We start from the raw sequence: 27,804 nt of genomic DNA, 5'->3' as shown, positions 1-27,804 counted from the left end.
TCAAATATCTCCTGCGATAACTAGAAAGTATTTGGGGCTCTTACCTATATAGTAAGCATCCATAGCAGATGCAAAAGCAATATTTACATAATCATACTATAATACAGGATGCCACTTTATTTTAAAACCTGATTATTTATTAAACACCACTGCAAACATATGGACTTTAGCTTCATGAGACTTTGAAAGGATTACATCAAGTATTTAAAATTCTAAGTTTTAACTTATAGTTAATACTATATTCTTAGTTATACAATGTGCTCATTTTGTTCATAAATAGTCATCTCAATACAATAACATCAGGTATAACACATAAAATCTAATCCATATGTCTTACCAATTTATGACCTGATGAGACACTCTTGTGGACAACATTCAGTCCTTAGAAGCTAGAATTACCCTCCAACCATGTGAGGGCATCACAACTTTTAAACTTTCGGCTTTCATCATTATTATGTCACATTCCTCCTCCGATGCTGAATTCTAAAAAAAATTCTAGCAAAGAGTTTAAGTAAATAAATGTTTTAATCAAATAGCCTTTAAAAATCGTTTATAGCAAAGTTTTTTATGTTTTACCATGATTACACAACTGATATTTTGCACTTAAGTATTTTTTTTAATGTAAAATAAGTTCATATTTAATCTGAATACTTCAAACTTTAAATTTCAGCATGGACTTTGAGGCTATCAGGAATACTTGTTAGTAAAGAGTCAATAGAAATGGAATCAATTATAGGTTTAAGATCATGATCCAGAAATTATGATTTAATACCATAACTTCCTATCGACAGCTTTGTAGTCCTGTAGAATGGCACTGGAATCCTATTGTTTGGCCCACATCCATCTATGAGTCTCTAGACTTATAGCACAGGTGACTGGATTAGTTATGATTTATATTGATCATTTAAATGCTCAAGACAGCAATTTTTATACTTAAATCCTAGTCTGTCTCTACCACCCCCAATTTAAAATTAGACATGATGGAAAGAATAAAACGTTATATGTCTCATATAATAGCCATAACAATGTGTCCTATTCAGAAGTGGTCCTACTGTTCATCTGTGTATGGCACATTAAGAAAATTGGGAGTAGGGAGAGTTAATAATGGCATCAATTACTTCATTAAGAATATAATTTTATTAAATTTTTACAAGAAAGCTTTAAATTGGGCATCTATTTTAATCACTGAAGGCTAATATTAATTATCTTCCTGATAAGAATGCTAATTTATATTTTCACTTGCCAGTAATCCACAGAAAAGGCAAACCACATACTTATGGGCATATTTTTGCCTAAATTAACTGCCTAATGACATCATGGGGTTGAGAGGTGGGTGGAGGCCATTGTTAAGGAAGATCAATATGTGCAAAGTTATAGAAGACTCAAAGACAGCATTGTAAAGAAAACTCTGCAGCCATCTCCAGAGATATTTGACCCAAATGTAGGGGTTGGAGTTAGGTTATTATAAGTTTTAAACTTTTAATGGTATTTTTATATTACACAGTGTCATTTAAGACTCCAACATAATCTGAGGAACTATTAGGATTTTTCCAATTTATGAATATCTTTCCAAATGTAATCTCACAACACATTTGACTTCAATAAAATCATACAACTTTACTGTCATTTGTCAAAGCACAGCCTTATAATGTAATCACCTGGTGAAGGCAAAAATCCATGTTTATGAAGATAAATAATAATTTAAAGTTGTGGTCATTTCATCATCATATTACTGAAATGGTTTTTGATAGTTTAATGCAACTCTTGTCTCCTATCAACCAAAATACTACCATTTAAAGTACTACATTTTAAAAAGTATTATTTTGATAATTTACTCAAATTATGTGAAACAAGTCTCATGAGAAGATACAAAACCTAGCCATATTAAGCAAAGTAAATTTTTCCTGAAATATATGTATGCTAGTAATTTGCTTGTCTGTAAAGCTTTGATGAGCTGGTCATTTAAAGGGCAAACTACCTGACACTTGGTTAAAAGGCCTACCAACAACAAGCATTGTTATGATAAATGCCTGGAAAGCCTTGGAAACAAGAATAGAAACCATCCATAAAAAGCAAATTTAGCTATTTCACTATGCAGCTTACAGAAAAAATTTTTAAAGTGTGTATGCATTATATAAATGCATGGTAAAATTTGACTTTAAGAGCTATATACATTTGAAAAAGATAAAACTTCTATATAAACATTTTCCTGAGCATGCATTTTCACAATTAGTTGCTACTAAGTACAGGGGTCACACACTTCGAGTTCTGATCACTAAATTCCAACATGTAAAAAATCCTTATTAAAATCTAAAATAAACTTAGGTAACTGAAGGGCTTGTGGATGAATTAAGATTAACTAGTGATCATCTAAAAATTAATTTGAAATTGAAGTCTCCTAAAAATGAGTATTTACTTAGAAATCTATTCTAATATATCAATAATAATCTTGAATCTGTCTCAAGATTGTGATAAAAAACAAATCCTGATCATTTTGATAGTAATCATTCTCCTTTATTAAAAGTTCTGATACTACAGTCCAGCAAGAACTAGGCTTACGTTCACCATTATTTAGATAGTTTTATGGCAAATTGATATTAATAGAACAAAATAGCACAGCGGCAAAAGGTTGATGATTTAATTTTTAAGTCATTATGTCAAAACTGTTAAGTGAAATCAAACAAGCTTAAAAGTGTTCCTAAAGAAACTTGTTATTTGAATAAATATGCTTAGCTTCGTTTGATACAAAATTTCATTTTCAGGAATAAACCACATTCTTTGAAAAATTCACTACACACTGTTTTAAGGAATCCTGGACATAAGTCAATGCTTGCTCTAAAGGTCAGAAATGCTTATTTTTGCATGGAGAAATGGGAAAATGGAGCAACCCTGTATGCCTCCAATAAATTACATAGTCTTTCCATACATTATATATTAGGGAAATAATGCTAGAAATATCAAAGATAAACTTATGGAAAAAAATCAGTCCAAAGGTACCTATTAGAATGAAAACACTAGAAAGACTGTGTTCTAAGAAATTCACATATAAAAAGACATACACAACTACAGGAAACCTCATATATCTGTGGTTGAGCTAAGATACTAAATATAAAAAGTAGTTGTTTAGCAAGTTATGCATTATATCAAATGCATCTATTGGTGGAAGATATACAACATGGACCTACAGGCTTTGCTAACAGAAAGCTGAACCCTTGACTCTGAGCTTTTATTAATAACAGCTAACAAAAAGGAAATATAACTGTTCTTAAAATTTAAGTAATCACCACATATTATGTTTTTAAGAATTTATATCTCATTTCTTAAAACAAAGTATATTTATGATTATCCCAGACATACAACTTTTTTTTTCTTCCCGAAAAACTAAGTAATATCTAAAATAGAAACAGCTCTTATTTGACCCAGTGATCCCACTTCTAGGAATATACCCCAAGAAAGCAGAAACACCAATCAGAAAGGATACATGCACCCCTATGTTCATAGCAGCACAATTTACAATAGCTAAGATTTGGAAACAGCCTAAGTGCCCATCAGGAGTTGAGTAGATTCAAAAACTGTGGTGTATCTACACAATGGAATACTACACTGCTGTAAAAAAGAAGGAACTTTTACCATTTGCAACAGCATGGATGGACCTGGAGAGCATTATGCTAAGCAAAATAAGCCAGTTGGAGAAAGATAAATACCACATGATCTCACTCAGTTGTGGAATATAATGAACAACATAAACTGATGAACAAAAATAGATCCAGAGACAAAGAAACACTGAACAGACTGTCAAACCTCAGAGGGAAAGCAGGGGAGGGTGAAGGAGGGGGGGTAAGAGTTCAACCAAAAGACTTGTATGCATTCATATTAGCATAACCAATGGACATGCACACTGGGGCTTGTCCTGGGGAGTGGGAGTGGCCAGGTAGAGGTCAATGGGGGGAAAATGGGGAGATATGTAATACTTTAAACAATAAAAAAATAAAAATAAAACAGAAGCAGCTGCTCCAAATAAACACAGCATTTTCTGAAGCTCAATGGTTAATAGTCACTGTGAATAGAAGGAGTGGGATTAGTCAGATCAACTCTCTTCCTTCCTTGTTCCCCTTCTAATAGTGTGTGGATTTTGGGAGAGACTACCTTATTTATCTTGATACTAGAGACCCTTTGCACAAAATTTGTGCAAAGGGCTCAGCCCTCACAGCTGTGGCGGCTTGCCTCAGCCCTTGCAGCCCTGGCTTCGTCCGGAAGGACATCTGGAAGGTCATTTGGCTGTCCAGTCTAACTAGCATATTACGCTTTTATTATTTTAGACTGGAGGCCCAGTGCACGAATTCGTGCACTGGTGGGGTCCCTCAGCCTGGCCAGCGATAGGGGCTGGCCAGGGGGAGGGACTGCAGGAAGTTGGCCAATCATGGGAAGTTGGCTGTGGGAGTGCACTGACCACCAGAGGGCAGCTCCTGCATTGAGCGTCTGCCCCCTGGTGGTCAGTGTGTGTCATAGCGGCCAGTCAACTGGTTGTAACGGTCGCTTAGGCTTTTATATATATAGACTACCAATTAAATACAGTAGGTCATTGGGTTACATCGGAGATCCATTCCTACGGCGTGACATAATGCGACTTTCGCCGTAAGTCGGAACCCACCTACATAAGCACCTACATCACTCACATGGAGCACATACACAGCAGTAATGAAGTGAAACAGTAAAAAAAATTTAAAAGAAAGATAACAATTCCTGACCTTTACTAGTGGTAAATAAATAATAAAAAACATAAAGCACATATGTACATACGTTGAAATGACCGGACCTTTTTTTTTTTCTTTAATAAATACTGTAAATGGGAAATGGCGACGTAACCACGAAACGACGTATGTCTAGTCAGACGTAACCTGAGGACTGCCTGTATGTAGAAAGATATATTTTTGGATACCAGGACACAGGTTATATATACATTACTATTTCTGGCCAATTATCACAATTGAAAACTTAAAACAAAGATTACAATGAGTACCTTCTGAATTGTTAAATATTTATAATGATATTCAATCTTAGAAACAATCAGGAAACAAAATGGTATAGAAATTCAGGCTCTTAAGGATGTTAATCAATGAATACACATTTAAATTATCACATTTAAATGAATTTGTCAAATATGAAAAATATTTTAGAAGTAGTCAACTGATACCTAAACACAAAGGTAATTTTTGGCAAGCTAACACATTTACATGCTTTAATCAATCACAAGATCTAATTAATATATTTCCTGACTTAAGTGATTTAGAATATTAATGTGTGCATGCACACACACACAAATGTCAGCTAGAATACAGTATCAGCCATTTCTCTCATCTAACTGCTATCAACTCAAATTTTAATAAAAACAAAAGCACACAAGTTTCTGTTCTTTTCAAAGCCTTGGTTTACTTAAAACCCATTTGGTGAAAAATAAAAACAAAATAAACAACACCTTACCAACTATTTCCACCTTTTTCAATTGTTTCTCAGATTTCATTCTGAAAATAATTACCATGACCTGTCAAGAGTAGGCTGTGGTGACTTATGTTAAGAAAATTACTTAATTATTATATGCAAAAGCATATAATAATGGATGAGCAATTAATTATTTCTCATCATCAATTCTGAAGTTCTGCCATGTGCTGAAAATAAAGTCAGCATGTCAGGTGTCCCATTTCAGCTAGCCACAGCAAAGCTCAGAGAGAAGAAATGCTATATATAAATATGTCAATCAATCTTCAATCTTTTCTAGCCTTAATTTCTCTACCAAGCTGCAGATCTGCAGCTCCGGCTATATTCCAAGTATTTCCACCTTGACTTTCCATCAGCCCTTCAAATCATCCAAAAGTAGCTAAAAACAGAATCTCATCACTGTTTTCTTCTTTCCAAACCAATTCTTTCACTAGTGCCATCATTCCCGCGTTCAATTAGGTTTGACATTAAGCAGACAAATTTGACTGCTTCCCTATCATATCATATCCAATCTGTTGCAAAATTGTCTAATTCCTAACTTCTGATAACCACTCTCCTTATCTTCATTGCCTAATTAACACCTTCATTAGCTTTCTAGTATCTATCCAATCCAAGATCTCTTCTCTGTGGTCTTCAATTATTTTATACACCAATCAAATTTAACCATCCTTATCACATTAGCCCTGTACTTTCACAGTGGTTCACAGTATTTTCTCTAACTGGAATGAATGCTCCCTCTTTCCCTCAGTTCTTTAACTCTTTCTGACAAAATTCTACTCAACTTTCAGGTTTCAACTCAAAAACCCACCTCCTAATGAACAAGCCTTGACCAATCCCTCCAGCTATACTGAGGTATAAAATGCTTGAATTCTAAATGATAGTTATCACTTTCAATCATATGATGATGTTTTTATCTATTTTTTTCCATCTTAAGACATAGCTCATTGGTTTCCCTAATTGGGACCACCACTTAATTGTCTATGATATGGGATTCTTTCCGAACAGAAAATAGTTTGCTAGCCTTCCATTCCTAAGCAAACATGTAACTTTCTGATGTTTTCTGACAACCATGGCCAATAATGACAAAAAAGAAGTAAAGAAACTCAATTCTAATGCTTTTCTTGCCTCTTTTCCATTTAGCACTAAGGGAAATAAAACTCCACAGAGTAGGGATTTAAAAAGTAATTGGCACTAAATCTCGCTCAAAGTTAACATTCCTAATTAACAGCCAGTAAGACAGCTTTATTATTTCTAGTGATGGCAAAACTATTTTCCAGGGGGCCCATCCACTTTCAGAAAGTTAGCTCCAGCCTGCCTGCTGAAACACCCACTTGGTTGTCCAGATAGAGTATGCTAAGTAGACTGTCTGGTTAGCTTTGCATTAGAGCTTAATAGGTCTGTCACCATCTTTTCCTGTTTATTCTAGTTACAAAAACACTGCCTAAAATTTCATTAGCTTTTGTGGCAGGCCTGTCACTTGCTAACTAAAACTATAAATGCCATCAACTAATACACTCTACATATTCAACCTTCCCAAATTTACATACAAGTTCTTTCAATTTCTCATGCTTCAGATTATTAAATTTATAAATGCTATCATCCAGTAATAGCTATGACTTCCTGCTTTAATGTCATCTGGACATTTTATAAGCATGTCCTTAGGTTTTCATCGAAATCTGGGATCCAGTACTAAAAGGTGACAGGTTATTTAAATTTTGTCCTCTAATTTTTAGTGTCTTTGATTATCCTCTAGTAGATATCCTTAACTGGAATAGGTAAAAATGTAATCAGATAATAAATTATTTAAGTACTAGACAGAAATTATTAGGGAATATATTTGGGGTGGTTATAAAACAGCTCAGATTCATTTACTCAAGGGAAAGGAAAGAGAATCTCTAAATACAGCTGAAGCAGATTTGTGAAAAGCTTCTCAACTTGGTAATTCTAATTTAAATAGAGAAGAATACAGAGGTGCTACAAGAGAACTAATATAACCACTAGGAGAGGACATTAAACCATTAACAATCTCAAACAAGTGATCCACTATTGGTGATTCTTTAAAAGTATGTAGCTCAGACCTACAATTATGCTGAATCATATGGATGAAACATAATACTGGATTCAAAGGGCACAAACAAAATATATAGTGAATTATTCCATTTATTAGAAGTTAGTTTGAGGTGGGAAGTGATAGGAAGGGGTCATTAAGAAGCTTATACTATTTTGTATCTTGAGCTGGGTGCTGGTTGCACAGGTGTGTTCAGTTTGAACTGTACATTTATGAATGGTGTAGTTTTCTGATACAAATTATATTTCCATAAAATGATTTTTACAAAGACATATCACTGAGCATTCAAAATATAGATTAGATTAGCCAAGTTCTGAAACCTGAGTTTTACCATTTGGGTTAACAAGTACTGGTGGGTTTTAATAATGAATCAAAGCTTCTTGGAGGATGAGTAAAACAACCCAAATAGTCTCATTCAAGCAGCTTAGTTTTGATTTACTCCTAATTTCAAAAATAAAATCTCATACAGAAAAGTGATAGGAAATACTGGAAGCCTTTTCTACCATAAAATACTTTAAGTTTTTCCTAATCTAATAATTTTAAAAAACTAGCTAAAAATAATTACTGTATAAAATTTAAGCAAAATCATCAAGTATCTAGTAAAAGACATACCAGACATTAACTTTAAGTTAATAACCCATGTGTACTACTCTCTTTATTTCTCTTAAAATATTGGTGCTATCATAAAGAAGGACAGGCTGATTCAAGGGGATGGTGCAACTAGCAACTGTAACTCTCATCTGTTAACCACATTTATGCATTTTCTTCACTAAGGCAGAAATATTGCAAGTTGTTTATCAATTAGGTTAAATCCTTACAAGTTACCTGATTTCCTGTTTAATCTACCTGAGCTAAAGTTTCTTCCTTCTAGTACTCTCTACCTTACTGACCTGATATTTACAAGAGAATAAAATTGTTTATTGTAAATTTTTACTCTGAGCCTTTGCATTCAAAAGACTCACAATTAGCGCCTGCTCCCTAGTGATCAAGTTTCAAAAACAATTCTATTGATTTAACAAGGAAATGCCAATATTTAAATTTGGAAAGCAGTTCTTTAAAGCAGGAAAATAGAAAGTCAAAATTTAAAGCTACTATAATGAAATGCTAATAGGCTATGCTATCACTAAAAATGAACTTCTTCATGGTAAAATAATCCCCACAAAGCTAACTATGGAAGCTACATTATTCATTTTAATAAATAGTCCACACAAACATTTGGGCTTCCTAAGAAAGGCCTGTATTATTTTTGACGTATCAGTATCTACTGTCCTTATACACATTTAGTGATGGTTTCAGCTGAATGATTATCTGAGGACTCTGCAAATGACAAATGGGGAGCCAGAAAACAATGATGGCACCTACAGTAAAAGGGAAAGGAAAGAGAGTATCTAAATACAGACAGAAGCAGACTGATTGGTGAAAAGCTTCTCAACTTGGTAATTCTAATTAAAATAGAGAAGAAAACAGAGGGGCTATGAGAGAACTCTAAGTCAATGTGAGAAAGGTATATTAGTTACTTATATTTTGATTAAAAGATACTCTATGAAAAGAATCCTAGAAAAAGATTCCAGTCTTTCAAGTAGGCAAAATCAGGGTTCTTCAGATTTCTAGGGCAGGCTTAATGAAAACTGGCACAGGACTTAAAAGCTTCCCCTACCGAAAATGATTTCCAAGACTTTATAAATAGGAGACTTACATAGGCAAATTTATACCTCAAAGCAAGTAGAAGATAAATACTGAATGATTCTATTAAATACTTACTTGCCAAATTAGTTGTAAAATTTTTTAAAATTCAAAATTTATAATAGTAAAAAATGAACAAGACACTTTGGTGAGATCTAATACAAACAAGGTTAGGAAAAGTTATATATAATATTTTTTAAAGCTTAACACATACAAATCTTCAACCCCTGTCTGCAATGAAAAAGAATTAATAGTCCCACAATACTTTTTTTAGCTAATTCAAAAGTATAGATATCTGGCCGAAACCGGTTTGGCTCAGTGGATAGAGCATCGGCCTGCGGACTGAAGGGTCTCGGGTTCGATTCTGGTCAAGGGTGTGTACCTGGATTCCGGTCAGGAGGCAGCTGATCGATGTTTCTCTCTCATCGATGTTTCTGACTCTCTATCTCTCTCCCTTCCTCTCTGTAGAAAATCAATAAAATATATATTAAAAAAAAAAAAAGTATAGATATCTGTCAAGTGAAGTGGTAGATGTTTTGGAACTAATAAAGATAGCTGCTACTATTCTTCTCAATTGAAAATTTAATAAGCTGGATAAAAAGTTAAAAGGAAACCACTGGTCAGTTTCTACCAGGTCGGGTTTGTAGCCTCAGTACCAACAGGCCAATTTACATTGAATATAGCTGATCTATAATATGAATTATGATTATATTTTGGCTTTAACATACTACAGACAAGTATCCGTTAACTTCGTTGGCTCTGGACAACAGGCTCCAAGGAGAAGAGAATATATTTTAACCCATGAGAAACTACAGATATAGTAACTTGCCTCATTTCTGATACCTTAAATGTTTCTGGTATCTAAAATCAAAACTAGAAAAGGAACATTTAGCCGTAAAAACAAATGAAAAGCAGGCAATTTCTATGGTTGTTTTATAATGAAACAAAAGAAATCTTTTAGTATTAAATACAAATTATATTTTAAAAAAAAGCTCAAACCTTTCTACATTGATTTGATGAAAATAGATATCTTTCATATTGATGTCATGGCAGCTCACAAAAGTCAGTTATTTGAAATAAATTATCATACATGTGAAAACCATTCTTACGTTTCTATATAGAGTGCTATTCTTCCTTTTTCTAAGAGAAAAGTATAAAATATACACCAAAGTACTCACCCTGGCTGGCTACATCTGGCAAGCCATTCGAATGATTAAACCTTCATGTTGTTTCATGCCACAATTTACATTTATGCCTTAACTTATTGCTAGAGTGGAACAATTTTACTTATTTATTTTAGCTGAACAATTTAAAAATGAAATTTATAAACATGGTACTATAAATTTTAAAATGTCTTGTTCTACAAGTAACTATTTTAAAAACATTTTTAGTAAAGTAAGGAACACATCACAAAAAAGACAGTTTGTTAGAAAATTTCTTTCAAGTGACACACAAAGCAAATCAAGCCAAATAATTAGAAGACTGTTACCATTTCTAGGCAATGTAGACCATGTCTTAACATGACATGTTAAGCATGACATGCACTTAGCAATACTCTTTTCAAATGAAAGAGATGGAGTTAAGTCCATGAGTGTTATCCAAACTATGCCAGAGGACACAAATGCGTTGCCAGGCAGAATTGAAAGAACTTTACAAAGCTTTGTGAAAATTTTAAAAACATTTGCGCTCAACTTCTATTAATTAGACACAAAATGATGGAGTGCTAATAAACATTTAGCAAAATAACTCAACAGAGCATATACTACTTAAAATGTGTATTACGCAGAAAGATAAACCAAAGTAACTTTTACCATAAATGAACTTGACTTCATTCAATATTTTTAAAAGTTAAAAGTAAAATGTACACATTTCTGTGAGAAAACCGTTTTAGGGATTTACAAAACAGTAATGCAGATCTAATGAATTCTAGCCAACAAGCTTGATGGTAAAGTTTCTCGCCAAGAGTTAAACAATGACTACTATTTTGATTCCTTGGTTTTGTCCCTCCTCCAATTTCTTAATATAAGGTAACATTTTGCTTTGAGTCACTAAGGCTTTTACAGAGAAATAAAAGTAGCACAAAATTAAAATAACTGTAGGCACTTTATTTTATAGAATATATTTTAACATTAAAATACACAAGGGTAAGTAAATATTTCATATAATAAAATTCAATAGAAAATGTAAATCCTTCCAAAATTAAATATAATTAAAAGTTCAGTAAGAAGAAATGTTTATATCCTATATAAAATATAGACTGTCTTTTTGGTTTATTTTGCTGCTTTGTCCCATGCTAAATACATGAGTCCCCCTCTAAAATAACAAAGATCAGTTTTAGTGATGAGAAACCAGTTCAGTGCAAAGCAATTCATGCATACACCTTTGCATGTACACATTCCATATGTGAGTATTCATACCTATCCCAGAGGTTCTTTGATTCCTGAAACGTGTTCAAATGGAACGCTTGGTAGAAAGCAGTTGAAGGATTCCTGTGAGATCCAAGAATTGGAGATGAGGTTGAGAAAATATAGTAAATTCACTACTTTTAAAAAAAGATGGGAGATTTTAGATTTTTAATACAGTGTAACAGCTTTAAGAGAGAAAGGGAGGGAGAGTGAGAGCCACAATAAGGTTGCTTAAAAGCATTCTGAGCCCTAGCTGGTTCAGCCTGTGGACTGAAGGGGTCCTGTGTTCGATTCTAGTCAAGGTCACATCCCGGGTTGCAGGATCGATCCCCAGTAGGGGCGTGCAGGAGGCAGCTGATCAATGATTCTCTCTCATCATTGATGTTTCTATCTCTCCCTCTCCCTTCCTCTCAAATCAATAAAATTTTTTTAAAAAAGCATTCTGAAAGAAATTAAAACTGCACAAAAATCCAGCAGACCCTGACAATTCAGGATCACAGTTCTAAAAGAAAAGGGTAATAAAAAGTCAAATCAAATATTAGCTAGTGTTCAATTATGTTTGTGTATATATATATATGTATATATAACCAGTTCATTGCCTAATCAACACTACCCTTTATCAGATACCTGCATAAATCTCTATATGTTTATCAGTTTAATAAAGCTGTTGTGAGGTACATGTAAAATAAGTTGTACCTTCATAATACAAAATTCTTCATAGGATCTATCTGATAGGGTTTGATGATGAACGAGTCCTTTTCTAGGTTGGACTTAACAAAATTTTCACCTTCAGAGTCTATTTATTTATGTGTGGTTTCTCTCAGGTAGGGCAAAAAATGGTGCTGAATTGTATGATAGTTTTCTAACTTTTAGCATTTAAGGGGTAATAGTTTGTGCATCTTAATTACCTTCCATCTTTACTATTCCTTAGGGACACTTTCCCTAGCAGTGGTCGGCAAACTCATTAGTCAACAGAGCCAAATATCAACAGTACAACAACTGAAATTTCTTTTGAGAGCCACATTTTTTAAACTTAAACTATATAGGTAGGTACATTGTTATTAACTTAATTAGGGTACTACTAAGGCTTAGGAAGAGCCACACTCAAGGGGCCAAAGAGCCGCATGTGGCTCGCGAGCCGCAGTTTGCTGACCACGGCTAGGGCTATTAACTACAGAATCTTAACTGATAGGCTCATCTGGGCAAGCTCCCAGCAAGCATGATCCACCTCACATCTCAGGAACGGCTTTTCCAGAGACTAAACTTTAATTTTTATTGATTTCAGAGAAGAAGGGAGAGGCAGAGAGAGATATCGAAATATCAATGAGGAGAATCATTGATCAGCTGCCTCCTGCATGCCCCACACTGGGGATCAAGCCCACAACCCGGGCATGTGCACTGACCAGGAATCAAACCATGACCTCCTGGTTCATAGGTAGATACTCAACCACTGAACCACCGTGGCCTGGCAGGAGACTAAACTTTTGACAAACCTGCTCTTACAGTTCCCCCCGCTGAGCTCAGCATATTTCTAAAGTCTCTCCCATCCCCAACCTGTACTTTAGGGAACTAACAAAAACTTGAGACATCACTTCTAAAATTCTTGATCCATGCTGTAGCAGAATAACAGCAGCATGCTAAGAATATGAGTGATTATATACTTGACACTAACTGTTCTACATTTATTAACTCAATTCTTCAACAGCCCTAAGAGTAGGTGCTATTACTATTCCCATCTCACAGATAAGAAAACTGGGTCAGATAGAAGTAACTTGTCTTATGTCACAGGGTTAGTTAGGTGGCAATCTGGTCCCAGAGTTCATACTCTTAAATCACTATGCTAAATATATAGCAGAGTTAAATTTTAACCTCTCTAGGTCTGTCGCTTTATCAGTTAAATAATGCAGTGATTCATATGTAAAGACTATATAGAAAGCTCCTGGTAGATAGTCAATGCTTAATAAATGACAGCTATTATTTTGTCATAAAAATGAGGTTCAGATACAATATGACATTTCTGAGACCCTAACAATTACCTTAAGAGAGTCTCTGTAGTAGTAGTACAATAAGAAAACTATTTCCAAGCTCTACTAGAATAGCAATCAAATATCAATGATCATCAAACAAAATAATAGAATTCCATGACTCCAAAAATCAGATTAAAAAAACACACCACACAACCATTTTTAAAAGGCATTTAAAAAAATTTAAACGGTAGGGTACCTCTTAAGATGATCCAAAACTAGGAAAGGTAGACACACACCAGTTGCCAGAGTGTCACCAAAGCAACTATTTGATTAATTAGGAGTCTTCAGTATGTGCACTTCTTTTTGCTCATCCTACTTCAACTCCTTTCTATTCTTTTAACCTTTTATTTTTCTCTTGACTAGGTCTAAGGCAATCAAAGGCACTGATTAGATATCAAGAAAGGATTAAGAGGCTGCTAACTACTGTTTATTTAATAGCTTGTATCCTCTCAAGATATATTTGTCAGGCCTCTTTTTTCCACTGTACTTAGAATTGGTCTGCCAAATTAAATGAAAGCCAACGGAACCAATTGAAAACTCAATTTGGCTTTTTTACAAGGCTTACCCAGGATCACATGGGAGCAAGTATGCTATTCATACAGGTTTGTTTGGGAGACCTTGGGTTTAAAATAAACAGATTAACTTAAAAAAGGAAAGTAGTAAATACAAGAGAGTAACAAAGAGTAAACTTGGAAGTTTATTCTGCAAGTCTGAAATTTAAAATTCATTAAAGAGTATTTACAATATATTTATAAGGATAGCATTCTTTAAAAGAAATTCAGATCCTGACTTTGGAAAAACATACATGTATTTAATTTGAATAAAATTCACATGCCAAATAAATTGGTTTTAAATAGTCATATGATTTAAGTTATGAAATTCCAGTATTTTTACAACATAAAGTAATAATGAAATGTTCTCATAAGTCAAATGTAGAAGTGAAAAAAGATCTTATCTGTCATTAGTCTTGGGGTGAGAAAAGAACCCGTGAAATAAAATAATATAAATCAGGGGTGGAGAATGTCTGGCTTGAGGGCTGTATAAGGCCCGAGAAATTATTTGGTCTGGCCCTGCCAAGGCATTAGGGGTGAATTAATTAAATGTTTGGCCAAATACAGCAGGCTAATTTTTTAAAAAAATAATTCTTTATTGTTGAAAGTATTACATCTGACCCCCTTCCCCCCCATTAACCCCCTCCAGTCTGCTAGCAGGCTAATTTTTAAGGTGATAATTTTTGTATGGCCTGTGAATAATGTTATAAATATCCAAATGGCCATTGGCAAAAAAAAAAAAGCTCCCCATCCCTACTATAAATGAACCTAAATGTCAGAACGAATACAGTGAGGTTGCTAAAGTGTGCAGTTAACAATCACCTTCTACATATATTGAAAATGAAGAAACTATATGAAGTCATACAATCTATGTACTACAGAAAAACTTAGTATATTCCAAGGATAAAGACAGTAGTAGTATAACATGAAATTTTGGGTTTGTGGAATATTTCAGCTGGAGTGTTACCCATTATCTGAGGGATTTTTAGCAAATTTAACAAGAATTATTCTCAGAACATTGATTAACAGGCACAGATTAAAGGAGTCAAGTCTGTGAAACCTAGCTGACAAAGAATTTCAAAAGAGCCATTTGTAAATACAGACAGGCCTGATCATTTTTCAAAACCAATGAACAAAGTATATTCTTTTCTCTCTTACTTTATATACTAAATAGTCTGTCATGTTAATTTCCAAGTACACAAAAAGTAATACATCAGAAAGCTGACTCAAATGTGACATTTGTCTACTTGCTTTACTAAGGTACTACACCTTTGTAGGGTAACTAATTATATAACACAGAGAAAAAAAGATACATATATACTATACCTCAAAACTAATCTACAAAAATTGTAGAAGTTTAAAGGATGAAGTACATACATGAGCCCAGAACTCAGCAAATTTCTTCTTCTCTTATGTCAAAACTCAATTTTAGAGATCTCTAAATAGAAACCAGGGAAATAAAATAAGCAGAGGGCCACCTCCAACATTATCATCTAGGGATTTTAAATGATTAAATACATCCTTCAGATGAAGGGTTACAATACAACAGATCAGTGGCTACAATAGGTTTTTCCTTCCTCCTTACAGTCAGCAAAGCAACAACAACAACAACAATAATAATAATAAACTAACTCTGGGAATATCCAAGAGCACTGGCTTTGGAGTCAGAGGCCCGAGTCAGAATCTATGCTTTGTCACTTAATATCTATGAGACTCAAATCCTCAGAGCCTCAGTTTCTTTAATTCATAAAAAAGGGGTAGAAACACTTCCTTAGAGTTGCTTAACAGATCAAATCACATAGGGCCTAAAACAAACTTGGTTTGTGTTTTAATACAGAGTTAGTTTCCAAGGCATGCTGTAATAAAAATACTTTTTTGGTAGACTATCTTAACATATACCAAAATATTTCATCATTATTAAGGTAATATTGAGGCAAACAAACTACTTAAGGTAAACAGAATACTTAAGCTAGAGCTAGGTATACCAAGCTATTTAGTATTTTCTAATGAATGAGAATCTTGACTTCTGGGACTCAGAACTCCCCTAGGATTTCCTTATATACAATTGTATTACAAAATTTTAATTAAAAATAGAATACTCACTGAAAAGTGTACTGCAATGGGTTCAAGATACATACTACTTTAATAATAAAAGCTTTAAGAAATATCTTCAACAGCAACCATACACTTATGATAAAAATCTCAATTTCTTACCATGACATTTTAGCCCATCGCTCTGGTTCCTGTCAAATTAATCACATCATTTCCCAAATCTGACATAGTCTCACTCTTCCACACTATTATACAAACTGCTTTTTCCCCTCTACTTGGAAAATCATCCCCTTCTTTTATCAGGGGCCTAATATAAATGACCCTTTTAAGATTTAGTTCAAGAGTTAGCTTCAGAAGAATGCACAGGTAATAATAGGTTGCTTCTGAGGGCAGAAACTGGGTAGCTAGAGGAGAGAGATGTCGGAGATGCTTTCAATTTATACTCTTGTACATTTTGACTTTTAAACTGTATAAATATATTTATTACCTATGCAGAGAGTAAATTAAACTGTAAGTCAGTCTAATTACTTCCTCCCCACACCAAATTGACATATGGATATCCTAAATTGTTTCTATTAGCACCTCATATTTACGAATTATTTTCAGACAGCCTGAGATTTTTAAGGACAGAATAGTCCTATTTCTGTATCCCAGTACTCAGACTCAGAGAGCACAAAGATAGTTGAATGACTGATATATCTATCATTGCTTTAAATATCTTCTTGGGTATTCAACCTACTTACTATTTGTAAATTTCATTTTAAAAAAAATTCTCTTTTTAATTCGCACCCAAGGATATGTCTTGATTGATTTTTAGAGAGAGGAAGGGAGAGAAACATTGATGTAAGAAACATCTATCGTGTGCCTCCGGTACACACCCTCACCAGGGGTCAATGCCCTGCCTGGGAATCGAACCCGAGACCCTTCCTTATACAGGACGACACTCCAACCAACTGACCCACACCATCAGGGCTGTAAATGTCATTTTTTGGTCATACCTGGTAGTAGGGAAAGGGTTTGACAAGGGGAAGGCTTAAGTAGACAGCTCTATTATAAAATATGTCTAAATGTATGAACTCACACATAGGGAACTTAAAAAAACCTGACCAAGTCTCAAATTCTAATTTTACCAATGAGGAAAACTGAGAGACATTAAATGACCTGACCAAAGAAACCAGCTAAGTGGTAGAAGAGCCAAGATTACAACATAATGAGCCATACTTCTGGCCTAAAACATTATCTCCTCTTCTGATTACATCCATACCATGCAATTACACTTTCAGATCAAAACAGAAGACTCTTGGTATGATTTGTAGATGTCAGAGGTGATCTGGAAGGGCAGTTAGGACACTGAAATATTGACATTTCTATGATATATGCTTGCCATGCATACTGACTTAATGTTATGAACAGATTGTTCACAAATTGTATAACTTATTTAATTCTCCCAAACTCTCAAAGGGGGAAACAAGAAGCTTAGAGGACTAAATAAATAGCTCAAGGACAGATGCCTCAAGTATGAAGGAAGTTGGATTTTGTCCTAGGCATATCTGACTCCATTTTCTGTAATGGTCAGTCATATAATATGCTAATGCTATAATTAAACACACCATTGATTTTCTTTGAACAACAGCTTCCCTCTCCTTTTTTGTTTTGTTTCAAAGTCTAGGTAGACCATATACCAAGTAAAGATTTGTTTTGGTTTATTACAAAACCATTAAGTAAAACTCAATTCAAATTCTACTTTAGTAACTAGTTAGCTTTAAACTTTGCTTTGGGTATCCCTCATTCACAAATTAAATAATCTACGTGTGTGATAACAAAGAGGGATAGCCTAAAATATTAAAAATGACATTTTAAATCCACCAACAGCATTTATAATAATCGACATATTAATCAATTTCTCTTCTATACATCAATAAACAGTCAAATTTTAGTGAAAGATTATGGGAAAGGAGGCTTTACACAACTTAACATTCAAACTTCACTTATGTGTCTTGCCTACTCTGATTAATATATATTAGCAAGGCATTTACTAATAATCTGTGTACTAGGTGACTTATTAAAATTAACTCAATGACTTGCAGAATTTTCACATAACCATCATATGTAAATGTACATATTAATGGATGAGAGTTCATTTTTTTAAAACAGAAGTTAGCTTGAGTACAAAGAAAACTAAAAACTTGTATCTGATTCTGGGCATTAAATTTGAAAGGTAAGCAATCCAAGTGGCATAGGTGAAATTTAATTCACCTGACTTAGAAGTAGAAATTATACACATACCTTTAACAGGTAAAGCAGATAATCAATATACCTTTAATATTATCAGTCAAATTTGAAGTGTATACATTAACATATATAATGAAAGTCAGGTAATGATATAAATTGGTTACTATTCCTAAATCTTTATGAAAGAGTCCCAATTTTTGTCTTAAGAATTAAGATTAAGAATATAACAAATAGGAGTGGATCCAGAAACATGGAAGCATGGAACAGAGTGCAGAATCTCAGCAGGAAGGCGGGGGGTGGGTGGGTGGGAGGTAATTAACCAAAGACCTTGTATGAATATATGCATAACCCATGGACACAGACAATAGGGTGCTGAAGGCCTTGGGGGGGTGGGGGGAGGGAGGAGGTACTGGAGGAGGTCAATGGGGGGGGAAAAGAATATAATAAATATTGAGTAATTTGGTATGTTCAAGAATTGCTGTGGAAAGACCTAAATTATAACAATTCAGGTATGCATATTCTTTGTGGATGTAGTAATTCATATTATACCATCTAATCACAAGTCCACCGGTTTAGTATTTAAAACAAACTTGAATGATTTATTCCAATTCAAGAACTGTGTTACATATACTCCTTTAATACTGTCTGTCAATTACTTAGGGTACATATTCATTCAGGCTACATTTAACCAGACCTGTTTAAGCCTCTCTTCCTCATACTCAAGAGTAATGAAATTAAGAAATAAACAGTTTCTGTTCAGAAAAGGAAATACATACTGGTTAAACAATTATTAGAAGAAGGAATTAGATCATGGTTCCTCAGTAGAAACAAGTGTTCCTATTCCTTCTGAGATCACATTTCATGTCATTTCACTATATTTTCTGTCTTGGTTATCTGCAGTCACTCTCTACCCTCACATCCCCACTCTCCTCCCCCCTGCCACCCTCTCCCCCAATTTTCCCATTTAAGGAAAGAAAAGTCAAGATCCTTTTATACTTCCCTAGCAACCATTCCTCAAGAAAGAGATTCATTTTGGTTTCTTTACCATAGGTGGGGCTGCTCTTTGCTAGTGGAGGGCACTAGAGAGCAGTACTGCTTTCAATCTCCTTTGGTACGGAGAAAGACTAAACACCACTCCAAATTAGCAAGTACCATATCCATAAATCCAGTACCATGTTTTACTATTTCCAAATTAGTGCTATCAAAAGATTGGTAGTAAATTTATTCTCAGGAATAAGAGAACATATATACCCCACTACCAGTACTATAAAAAATGACTTCTCATAAAAGCAATTAAGTTCAAGATACACTCCTTCCCCTGCAAGGAAAAAACCAGGGTAACTAAAATAGTTACTTCGAGTATGTCTTATCCTCACACATACAAGCCCATGTTTTCTCAAGAGTTAATCAATGTTCAGCCTATATGATTTAGTCCACACAAACTTTTAAACAATGTATGTATCACTGTGAATTAAAAAGGCCATATTCCTTCTCATACAACTCTTGGTTTTGTGATCATCAGCCTTTCTGGAAATCAATGATAATTTCCTTAATTTTAGTCATCAACATGGCATTCTGATGAATGCATCATCAGCTCTTAGTAAATAATAGTCACTCATCACATGACTTTACACTTGGATTACAAAATCCTTGGTAAGAATACTTCGATACTTGGATAAGTATAGATGGCATCTACTATGTGATTTAAATATCAACCGAAAAGCTGGAAGGGCAAAATTACCTCCACAATTTAATATAGATAAAGAAAAATAAGCTCTAAGTATCTACAGAGTTATAGTTCTGCCTCCTAATATACATTTACATATGTATGTCTAAAACTGTACAAACAAAATTTCTATTTATAATACATACCAGGACACATCACTAACCAATTACAATTTATAATACCTTACCAGTAATAACTAACTAACTACACAAATAAAACCATGAACAAGATATAGAGATATTTGCCACTAAGGCAGGGGTGGGCAAACTTTTTGACTCAAGGGCCACAATGGGTTCTTAAACTGAACTGGAGGGCCGGAACAAAAGCATGGATGGAGTGTTTGTGTGAACTAATATAAATTCAAAGTAAACATCATTACATAAAAGGGTATGGTCTTTTTTTTTTTTAGTTTTATTCATTTTAAACAGGCCGGATCCGGCCGGCGGGCCGTAGTTTGCCCACGGCTGCACTAAGGGATCCTTACAATCATGTTTTGTTGTTGTTGTTTTTTTAAAAATAAATATGTAGAAGTTTATTGGAAGCATATACAAACTCCGTCTGGGCAGGGGTGGCCCCAATGGGAAAAGCCTGTTCTCTCTTTCTCTCTAATAGGAAAACCAATCTAAAAAAATGTGTTTTGTGTCCCTTTGTCTCTGGTTTATATATTCTGCAGTTCTTTGTCTGAACCTGACCCTTTCTAATTGGACCCTTCCTTGATTGAAGACTTACAATCATGTTTTCAACAGTGTTTTGGTTGCAGGTGACAGTTCACAATTGCAGCCATTCATAAGAGTTCCTGGAATGTGGCCTACAGAGTTCACATTGGTCAGCTATCTATGGAAAATTATCTGTACTGTATTCGTTTTCAAAAAAGGCCAGTAACATTCTGTACCTCCCCCATTTACCAAAAAGGAGTCTGTTAAGTGTACAGGTAGTTTAAACAAATTTTATAACTTTCACTGTAAAAATGGTTACACATTTTTCTATGATTATTTTCAACCATCATTATATCCTCCAGTTTATACAAAATCAATTTGATGCATCTCAACAAATGATCATATGCCTAATGAGAAAAGCTAAAATAATAGATTAACTTTATGGTAATAAGTAATATATGGCCAATGGGCAACGTTAACCAAGAACTTTAAGATTATTTTCTTACTTTGCATAAACAAACATCAGCCCTTTTAAAGGTATGATAATATTATGATGTAATAATATAAGGTCTTTTCTGATTCATTAAAATAAATAGTCTCAAAATGAGCCAATACGGAGAGCCTTGTATTAGTAATGGAACCAAAATGACAACAGAGTTTTCAATATATCAACCAAAATCACCTCAATCATTTTTGTTAATCTTCCATTTTCCTTCAACATTTTTTTTAAAGCAAACACCTTACAAATACTTTCTTATGATTTGAAATTTGTTTCAACCTATTCATAAAATTTAAGTCATAATTACTCAAGACTTCTCACTCCATTTTATTTTACATTTGAATGACTGTAAATAAAATTGTATATAATCTATACAGTTTTATTAACCAGTCACCCCAATAAATTCAACACAACTTTTTAAAAACTGTATGCAGATTTTAATTTAGTAAGGCAACCCAAAATCACCATATTAAAATTACGATTGTGCTGGTACTTTATCCTCAAAAGTACTCAACTCAGTAATTTAAACATACACCTAGAAAAACTGTGTTATTTAATTTCAAGCACAGAACTTTAAAATGCCTCTTTTCCAAAGGCTTCCCATTAAAAAACACACAACTATTTCTAGTTAATGGATTTATTCCTTCACCAGGTATGTTGGTTGCAGTGACAAAATAGTCAAATGTGTAACATTACATCTTGGAAACTAGCTTGTTAAACTGAAAACCAATGAAAGACTATAACAAAAATTAGAAATGAAGATTTGATAAGCAACAGATTTTAAAAGACTGGGTTGGGGAGGGAAGTGCCATATTTAAAATAGGACTGCACACACATCAAAATTCCTACACTGGATTAACTGTTGCAATTGATAACACTGATAGAGTAGTATCTGTAGTTCAAATATTCACATGTTTAGAAATGAGATGAGATTATCAACTCTTTTAATAAGGGGAGGAGAAATAAATGCATCTTAGAGGTATACTCTAAAAATACATCCCAGAGTTTCCATTTGTCAACAGATCTCTCTGCTTCATGCCATATCATCATATTAAAGTTATGAGGAATGTAATTACATATGCTGTAAACTGAAAGAGGTGTGAAGAGAATAGAAAATACATTCTTCATTCACAGGTGTGCAGGTGTTTTGGGAGTGGGTTAGAAAACCAGTCATTATTTCTTGAAGAAATATGGGGGCAGTGTAAAACAGGTTCAGGGAGGTAAGCAAATGCTTATTTACTAACCCACCAGAAAAAAATAGTTTCTGGCAGCTAGAAAAGGGAAGGTCACCTGTTGACTATTACCAAAGGTGAATAATTAAAACTCAATCTGAATTTTAGGTGTGTGCCCCTATGTGTGAAAATATGGGAGCAAAAGAGGGATTTTTCTGAGTGGCTTGTGGAATCGGTTTCTTTACTTGGTAGTTCCATCCACATAAAATTTCTCAATGACTAGCTAGCTGAGCTCACTTATGGACACGTGGAATTCTCTAAGAGTTCTCAAATGGAAGAAAGACTCCCCACAAGCAAGTCACCTACAAAAAAAGATGAACTTTGAATTACAAAAAGCAGAGAAGATGAATTTCAGTAAGCATTTTTCACACCAACCAACAGAAGTATATAAAATACAAGGCTAAACAGAAATGAAAAGTTAAGAATATGAAGGAACCCAGAGGAAACATAAGAAAAAGCTTTAACAGATCTCATTGTATTCTACATACCAATTATTCCATAAAAACAGCTTTGATCTTTTAACACATCTAAAATGAACCTTTCTGAAAACAAAACCTCCAGCAAATAAAGGTCTACTTGTGAAGTACCTGAAACTTTCTCTGTAGTTTTAAAATATAATTTTAAAGCTGTGACAAATCCGTTTTTAAAACTTGCGTTAGGTTAGGTATATTATGTCAAGTTTTCATGTGAATTTCCTCAAAACCATTTAAAATCCCCATTAAACAATAACCAAACATCAACTGTTGTAGGATTGATATGGCAAATATACCAATTTTCACTTAAACAATTAAAGAAGCTTCCCTTAAATAGAGGGAGCCAATTGCTGACATTTACCCCTTTAAAATTACTCTAATTTCAAGAACTACAGATTTTTACTACAGCTCATATCACTCTTTCCTATAGTACAAAGACTGATGATGGAAGCATTTTCAGATACACTTTTACTTTAAAAAAAAAATAGTATCTAAAGAAGTAAGTCTCTGGGAAGCCTCTTGACTTTCTATTCTCTTTCATTAAAAGGCTGAACGAAGATATGATCTTCAAAGCCGGATTTGACATTTCAAGATTATCTCTCCAGCCTTTCCAGATACACTGGAGGAGATAGAGATCTTACATGGATCTTTCTGTACTAAAGGGCCTTCTGGTTTTCCAGAATGGCAAACTTCTAATTGTTTAATCTCAAAACTCACACTGACAAAAGTCTGCCATAAGTGTTCAAGTGTGATTGACATCTAAAAAAGGGACAATCCTACTAGCTACCATCTCTAAATTGAGAGGACTAAGATAAAATCCACCCTTTTGAATAAACAATGTTGCATTCCTATCCATTTTAGTATGTTTGAGCAACTGTGACAAGACTAATTCTCTCATTAGCCACCTTTACATGGGCAATCTTTAAAACTAGTTTTTTTAAGAATTGATAAATCAACTTTACTAAACACTAATTGTTATATTTAAAACTGCTAACTGCCTCAAATTGAAAAAGAACTCTTCCAAAGTTGCACCCTAAACTATGTTTGGCCAAACATTCCTATAAAATATTTTATATAAGATTTTCATACCTGTCTTCATCACCATCAACAGGAATAGCTATGCTGAATACAGAGGTGGCCAGACTGTTCATAGGTGTTAACTGAAGAGGGTTTGCCAGGGCATCGGCAACAGGAGGCTTCACAACAGGCTTATTTTCAGCAATGAGAGAAAGTGGTGGTTGAGGTAGGGGTTCTGATTTTCTTCTAGTATCGTCAACTTGTCCGACTGAAGGCTGGGTCTGAGTCTGAAACTGGCTTAGGTCAGACTGTGGTAGACTTGTTGGTGCACTGGGTGTGCCTTGCGCTAAAGGCAGCCCGACTTGCTGGATTATGCTACCGCTCCTGCTGACCGGCGCATGGCTGCTCAGCTGCTGCGACTGGACCAGGGCCGTGGGTACATGTGGCATAGTAACAGATGTGGTAGACACACTGGACACGCTTGGAGCGGGCACAGCGGCAGGCACGTTTGGAACTCCGGGCACCATGGTGTGAGGGCCACCAGACGCAGCTGACGGCGCACCGCTGCCTCCCACCTGCGGTGGAGGCGCGGACTGGGGCTGCCCGGCCCCGGTAGGAACCAGGCCCGGTTGCACTGTGCCTCCCACAGGAGCTGGGGGAACTCCAGCCGGCTGACTAGGCGCCGCCTGTCCGCCTGGCGCGGGTCCCGGCCCAGGAGCCACGGCTTCGTTGGGCAGAGAAGAGGGGCCCATGATCTGCGCGGTCCCCGAGGGGGCATTATGGCCGGTGCCCACCGGAAGGCTGGCCGCTGCGGCGAGGCTCGTTCCTGCGCCGGTGGCTGAGGGCTGCGCGGGGCACGGCGGCTGCAGGCCGGCCACGTGCTGCTGCAGATACTCACTCGGGCCTGAGGGCTGGACCGGCAGCAAATGCCCCGGCGGAATCTGAGGCTGGGGATACGCGAACTGCTGGGGTTGCTGCGTCGCAGAAGCGCCGGCGGCCGGGCCAGGCTGCGGAGGCAGAGACATGCCGGGCTGCGCCAGGGTTACATTCGTTAGCGGAAGACCCTGTCCATTGGGCCCCGGAGGGACGACGCCTGGCCCGGTTCCCTGGGGCTGGATGGGCTGCGGAACCGCCGTCACTTGCTGCGGCCCGGCTGCGGCTCCCGGGAACGACGGCTTCGGAGCCAAGCTTGGAGCCACAGCCCCACCTACGGGCGGCGGCGGCGGCTGGAGCTGCCCAACGCCAAAACTCAGTGGCGGGGCCGGAGCGGGCAGGCTCATTTTCTCCGACGGGGGTAGCTGTGACACAGCAGTCAGGGAACTGTCAGTTCCCGAGTCAGGCCCGTGTGCCCCCTGCATGGAGGCCACCACCACTACTACCGACCCTCCGGTGGCGCCCAGGCCGCTGTCTCGTTCCGCAGTCTGGTCAAAAGTATTGCTGTGCCTAATGCAATCCCCGGACCTGGTCAGGACGCTGCTGTCCGAATCCCGCTCATAGTATTCCATACACGTCCATCGACCGCGTCTATAGGGCTCTCCGCTGCCGTGGTCCAGCTTGATCACGCGAAAACGGGAACTACAAGTGGCGGGGGGCTGCGATGGAGCTGGCCCCGCAGATGAGCCCGCGGCCGGGGGGGCGCCGGGTGCCCCCGAGGAGTGGGCTGGGGTGGCAGCTGTCGCCAGAGTATTGGCCAGCGCCCCAATCACGCTCCGGGCCGAAACGGCTCCTCCTCCGTTGGCGGGAGCAGTAGCCGCGGCCGCTAGCTGCCCGTCCAGAAGGAGGTTTGGGGAGACCGTCCCGGGAGTCTCCGCATCCCCAACATTGTTGAGAGTCTCTTCGGAGGAGCTACGCTCGCAGACCTCCTCAGGGCCATAATCCGTGGCCCGAGACACGTCAAATATCTCAGAGGAGACGTCCTCAGTGCGTGACTCGTCCGGGTCGTCCAGGCTCTCGGTGTCCTCGGTGATGCTAGTGGCCACCTGGGCCGTGGTGACACTGGTGATCTGGAAGCAGCTCTTCTTCTTGGCCGGCATCTTGGACATGGTGAGAAAGGCTGGGGGGCAGAGAGGCACTGCGGCTCCTCTGCGAACTTGCTGGAAACCAGGAAGGGCAGAGCACGGGCCCCCAAAGACAAAGTCCGAGTCCGCGCTGGGGTCTGAGGCCCGCCGCCGAGTCACGGGCTGATCCGGGCGCTCGTTCTGTGAGACATCCTCCTCTCCCTTTCCTTCTCTGTGTCGGTCTCCTGCTCTGCCCGTCTCACTTGCGCGGCAGCTGCTCCTCCTCCTTTTTCGCCTCCCGCAGCCGAGGCGCCTCAATTCAATCCCCTCAGTGGTGGCGAGAGCGCGATCCCAGGGGCGGGCCGGCGGCTTCCTCCTCCCGTCTCCGGGCCGCCGTGGTCAGTCCAGCGCCGCGCGGTCCGCAGGCCTTGGCTGGGGGTGGGAGTGGGAGGGCGAAGGGGAGGAGGAGGAGGCGGCGGCGGCGGCGGCGGCGGCGGCGTGAGGGGCGGTGCTGCCCCGCTCGGGCTCCTCAGGCTGGTGCCGGCGTCCGCTCCAGACTCGGGCGCTGAGAGAGGGCGAGGAGCGGCGGGTCCGGAGCCGGGGTTTCTGATTCAGCCCGGAGCCGCGGGCTGGGGCTGACTGAAGGTCCCCGGGCGGGCGGGCAGCAGGGCTTCGGCGCGGGCGGGCGGCCCTCCCTCCCCGGCACTAGCCGGAGCTCAGCCCCAGGGACATGTCGAGCGTCTCAGGCGGAAACCCTCTCCAGGGGAGGGAGGGGAAAGCCGGCTCGGTCCTCCCCTTACAGGGGAGCCACCCCCGCGGGCGGCGGTGGCGGCGGCGGCGGCGGCAGTCCCGGCCTCCCCTCACAGCTCTTCAGAGTGAGGGGCGGCGGCCGGCTGGCCGATGAGCGGAGGCGCTCCGGTTGTGTGAGGTAGCGGCGGTAGCTTCTTCGGCTGCTCCTCGGTGCGCCCGGTTCGAAGACCCTGGAGAAACTGAAATTCAAACTGCTGAAGCGGCGGCTGCAGCTCCCTCCCCTCGGCCAAGATGGGGCTGAAATGGCCGCGCCAGGGATGCTGGGAGGAGCAGCAGCCCCGCTGCCGCCGCCGCTGTCGACTAAAATGCCGCCGCTGCCGCAGCCACCGCCAGCGCCGCAGCCGCCGGCGTTCCTTGACGCAAGGGCGTCATGACGTAACCGTCCCGCCCCCTCCGGTTTCCTGCAGTTTCGCGTGGAGGCTGGAGGGAGGCAGTGGGCGTGGCTAAAGGTTAAAAAAAGGGAGCGGTTTTTTATTTAAATTTTTTTAAATTTAAATTTTGCCTTGCAGGTCTTTAAGAGTAGAATAGAAGAGCCAATGACTCTTAAATTCCTAGCATAGAGAAGCTTGCAACCGCACCAATCGAATGTTTTTATGTCTGTTCCGAGACAGTGAAAGACTGGATGGAGGTCATATGCTGTGTCTAATGTTTAGCAAAATCTTAGTGAAACGAGGGCTATCGGAATGGGGCCTGGGGGGATTTAGCTAGAATAAAGAGGGAGACCAAATCTGGAAGTACCAAATCACTTAAAAAGTCTTTCCTGAAAGGAAATGTTATAGTCTGCGGAGTGAAATGATAAGAGAAATGGGGATGATTAACCAAGAATAGCAAGTCAGATTGAGTCAGAAAAATGATCTTTCAGCCAGAAATTGTCTCCAAC

The 27,804-nt window shown here is 37.8% G+C and overlaps 1 protein-coding gene across 3 annotated transcripts in view; it reads right to left on the bottom strand.

The window, feature by feature from the left end:
• Nucleotides 1–27,140, bottom strand: part of TSC22D2 (TSC22 domain family member 2) — a 54,773-nt gene extending 27,633 nt beyond the window's left edge. The window contains exons 1-2 of one of the 3 annotated variants that reach the window (XR_011470299.1): nt 24,190–27,140; nt 338–495 (exon numbers count right to left, since the gene is read on the bottom strand). Coding sequence is in view for 2 of the 3 variants with exons in the window: in XM_070405961.1 (XP_070262062.1) it covers nt 11,665–11,736; nt 24,190–26,159 (2,042 nt within the window). In the remaining variant the exon portion in view is untranslated. Of the gene's footprint in view, nt 1–337; nt 496–11,664; nt 11,737–24,189 lie in introns of all 3 variants that reach the window. The other 2 variants (XM_070405961.1, XM_070405962.1) reach the window with 2 other exon arrangements.
• Between the last annotated feature and the right edge of the window lie 664 nt (nt 27,141–27,804).

The sequence above is a fragment of the Myotis yumanensis genome, unplaced genomic scaffold (assembly GCF_028538775.1).
Source record: "Myotis yumanensis isolate MYYU_CA2020_CCGP unplaced genomic scaffold, mMyoYum1.0.hap1 SCAF_2, whole genome shotgun sequence".
NCBI classification, from domain to species: domain Eukaryota; kingdom Metazoa; phylum Chordata; class Mammalia; order Chiroptera; family Vespertilionidae; genus Myotis; species Myotis yumanensis.
This window is presented reverse-complemented; position numbering and strand designations above follow the sequence as displayed.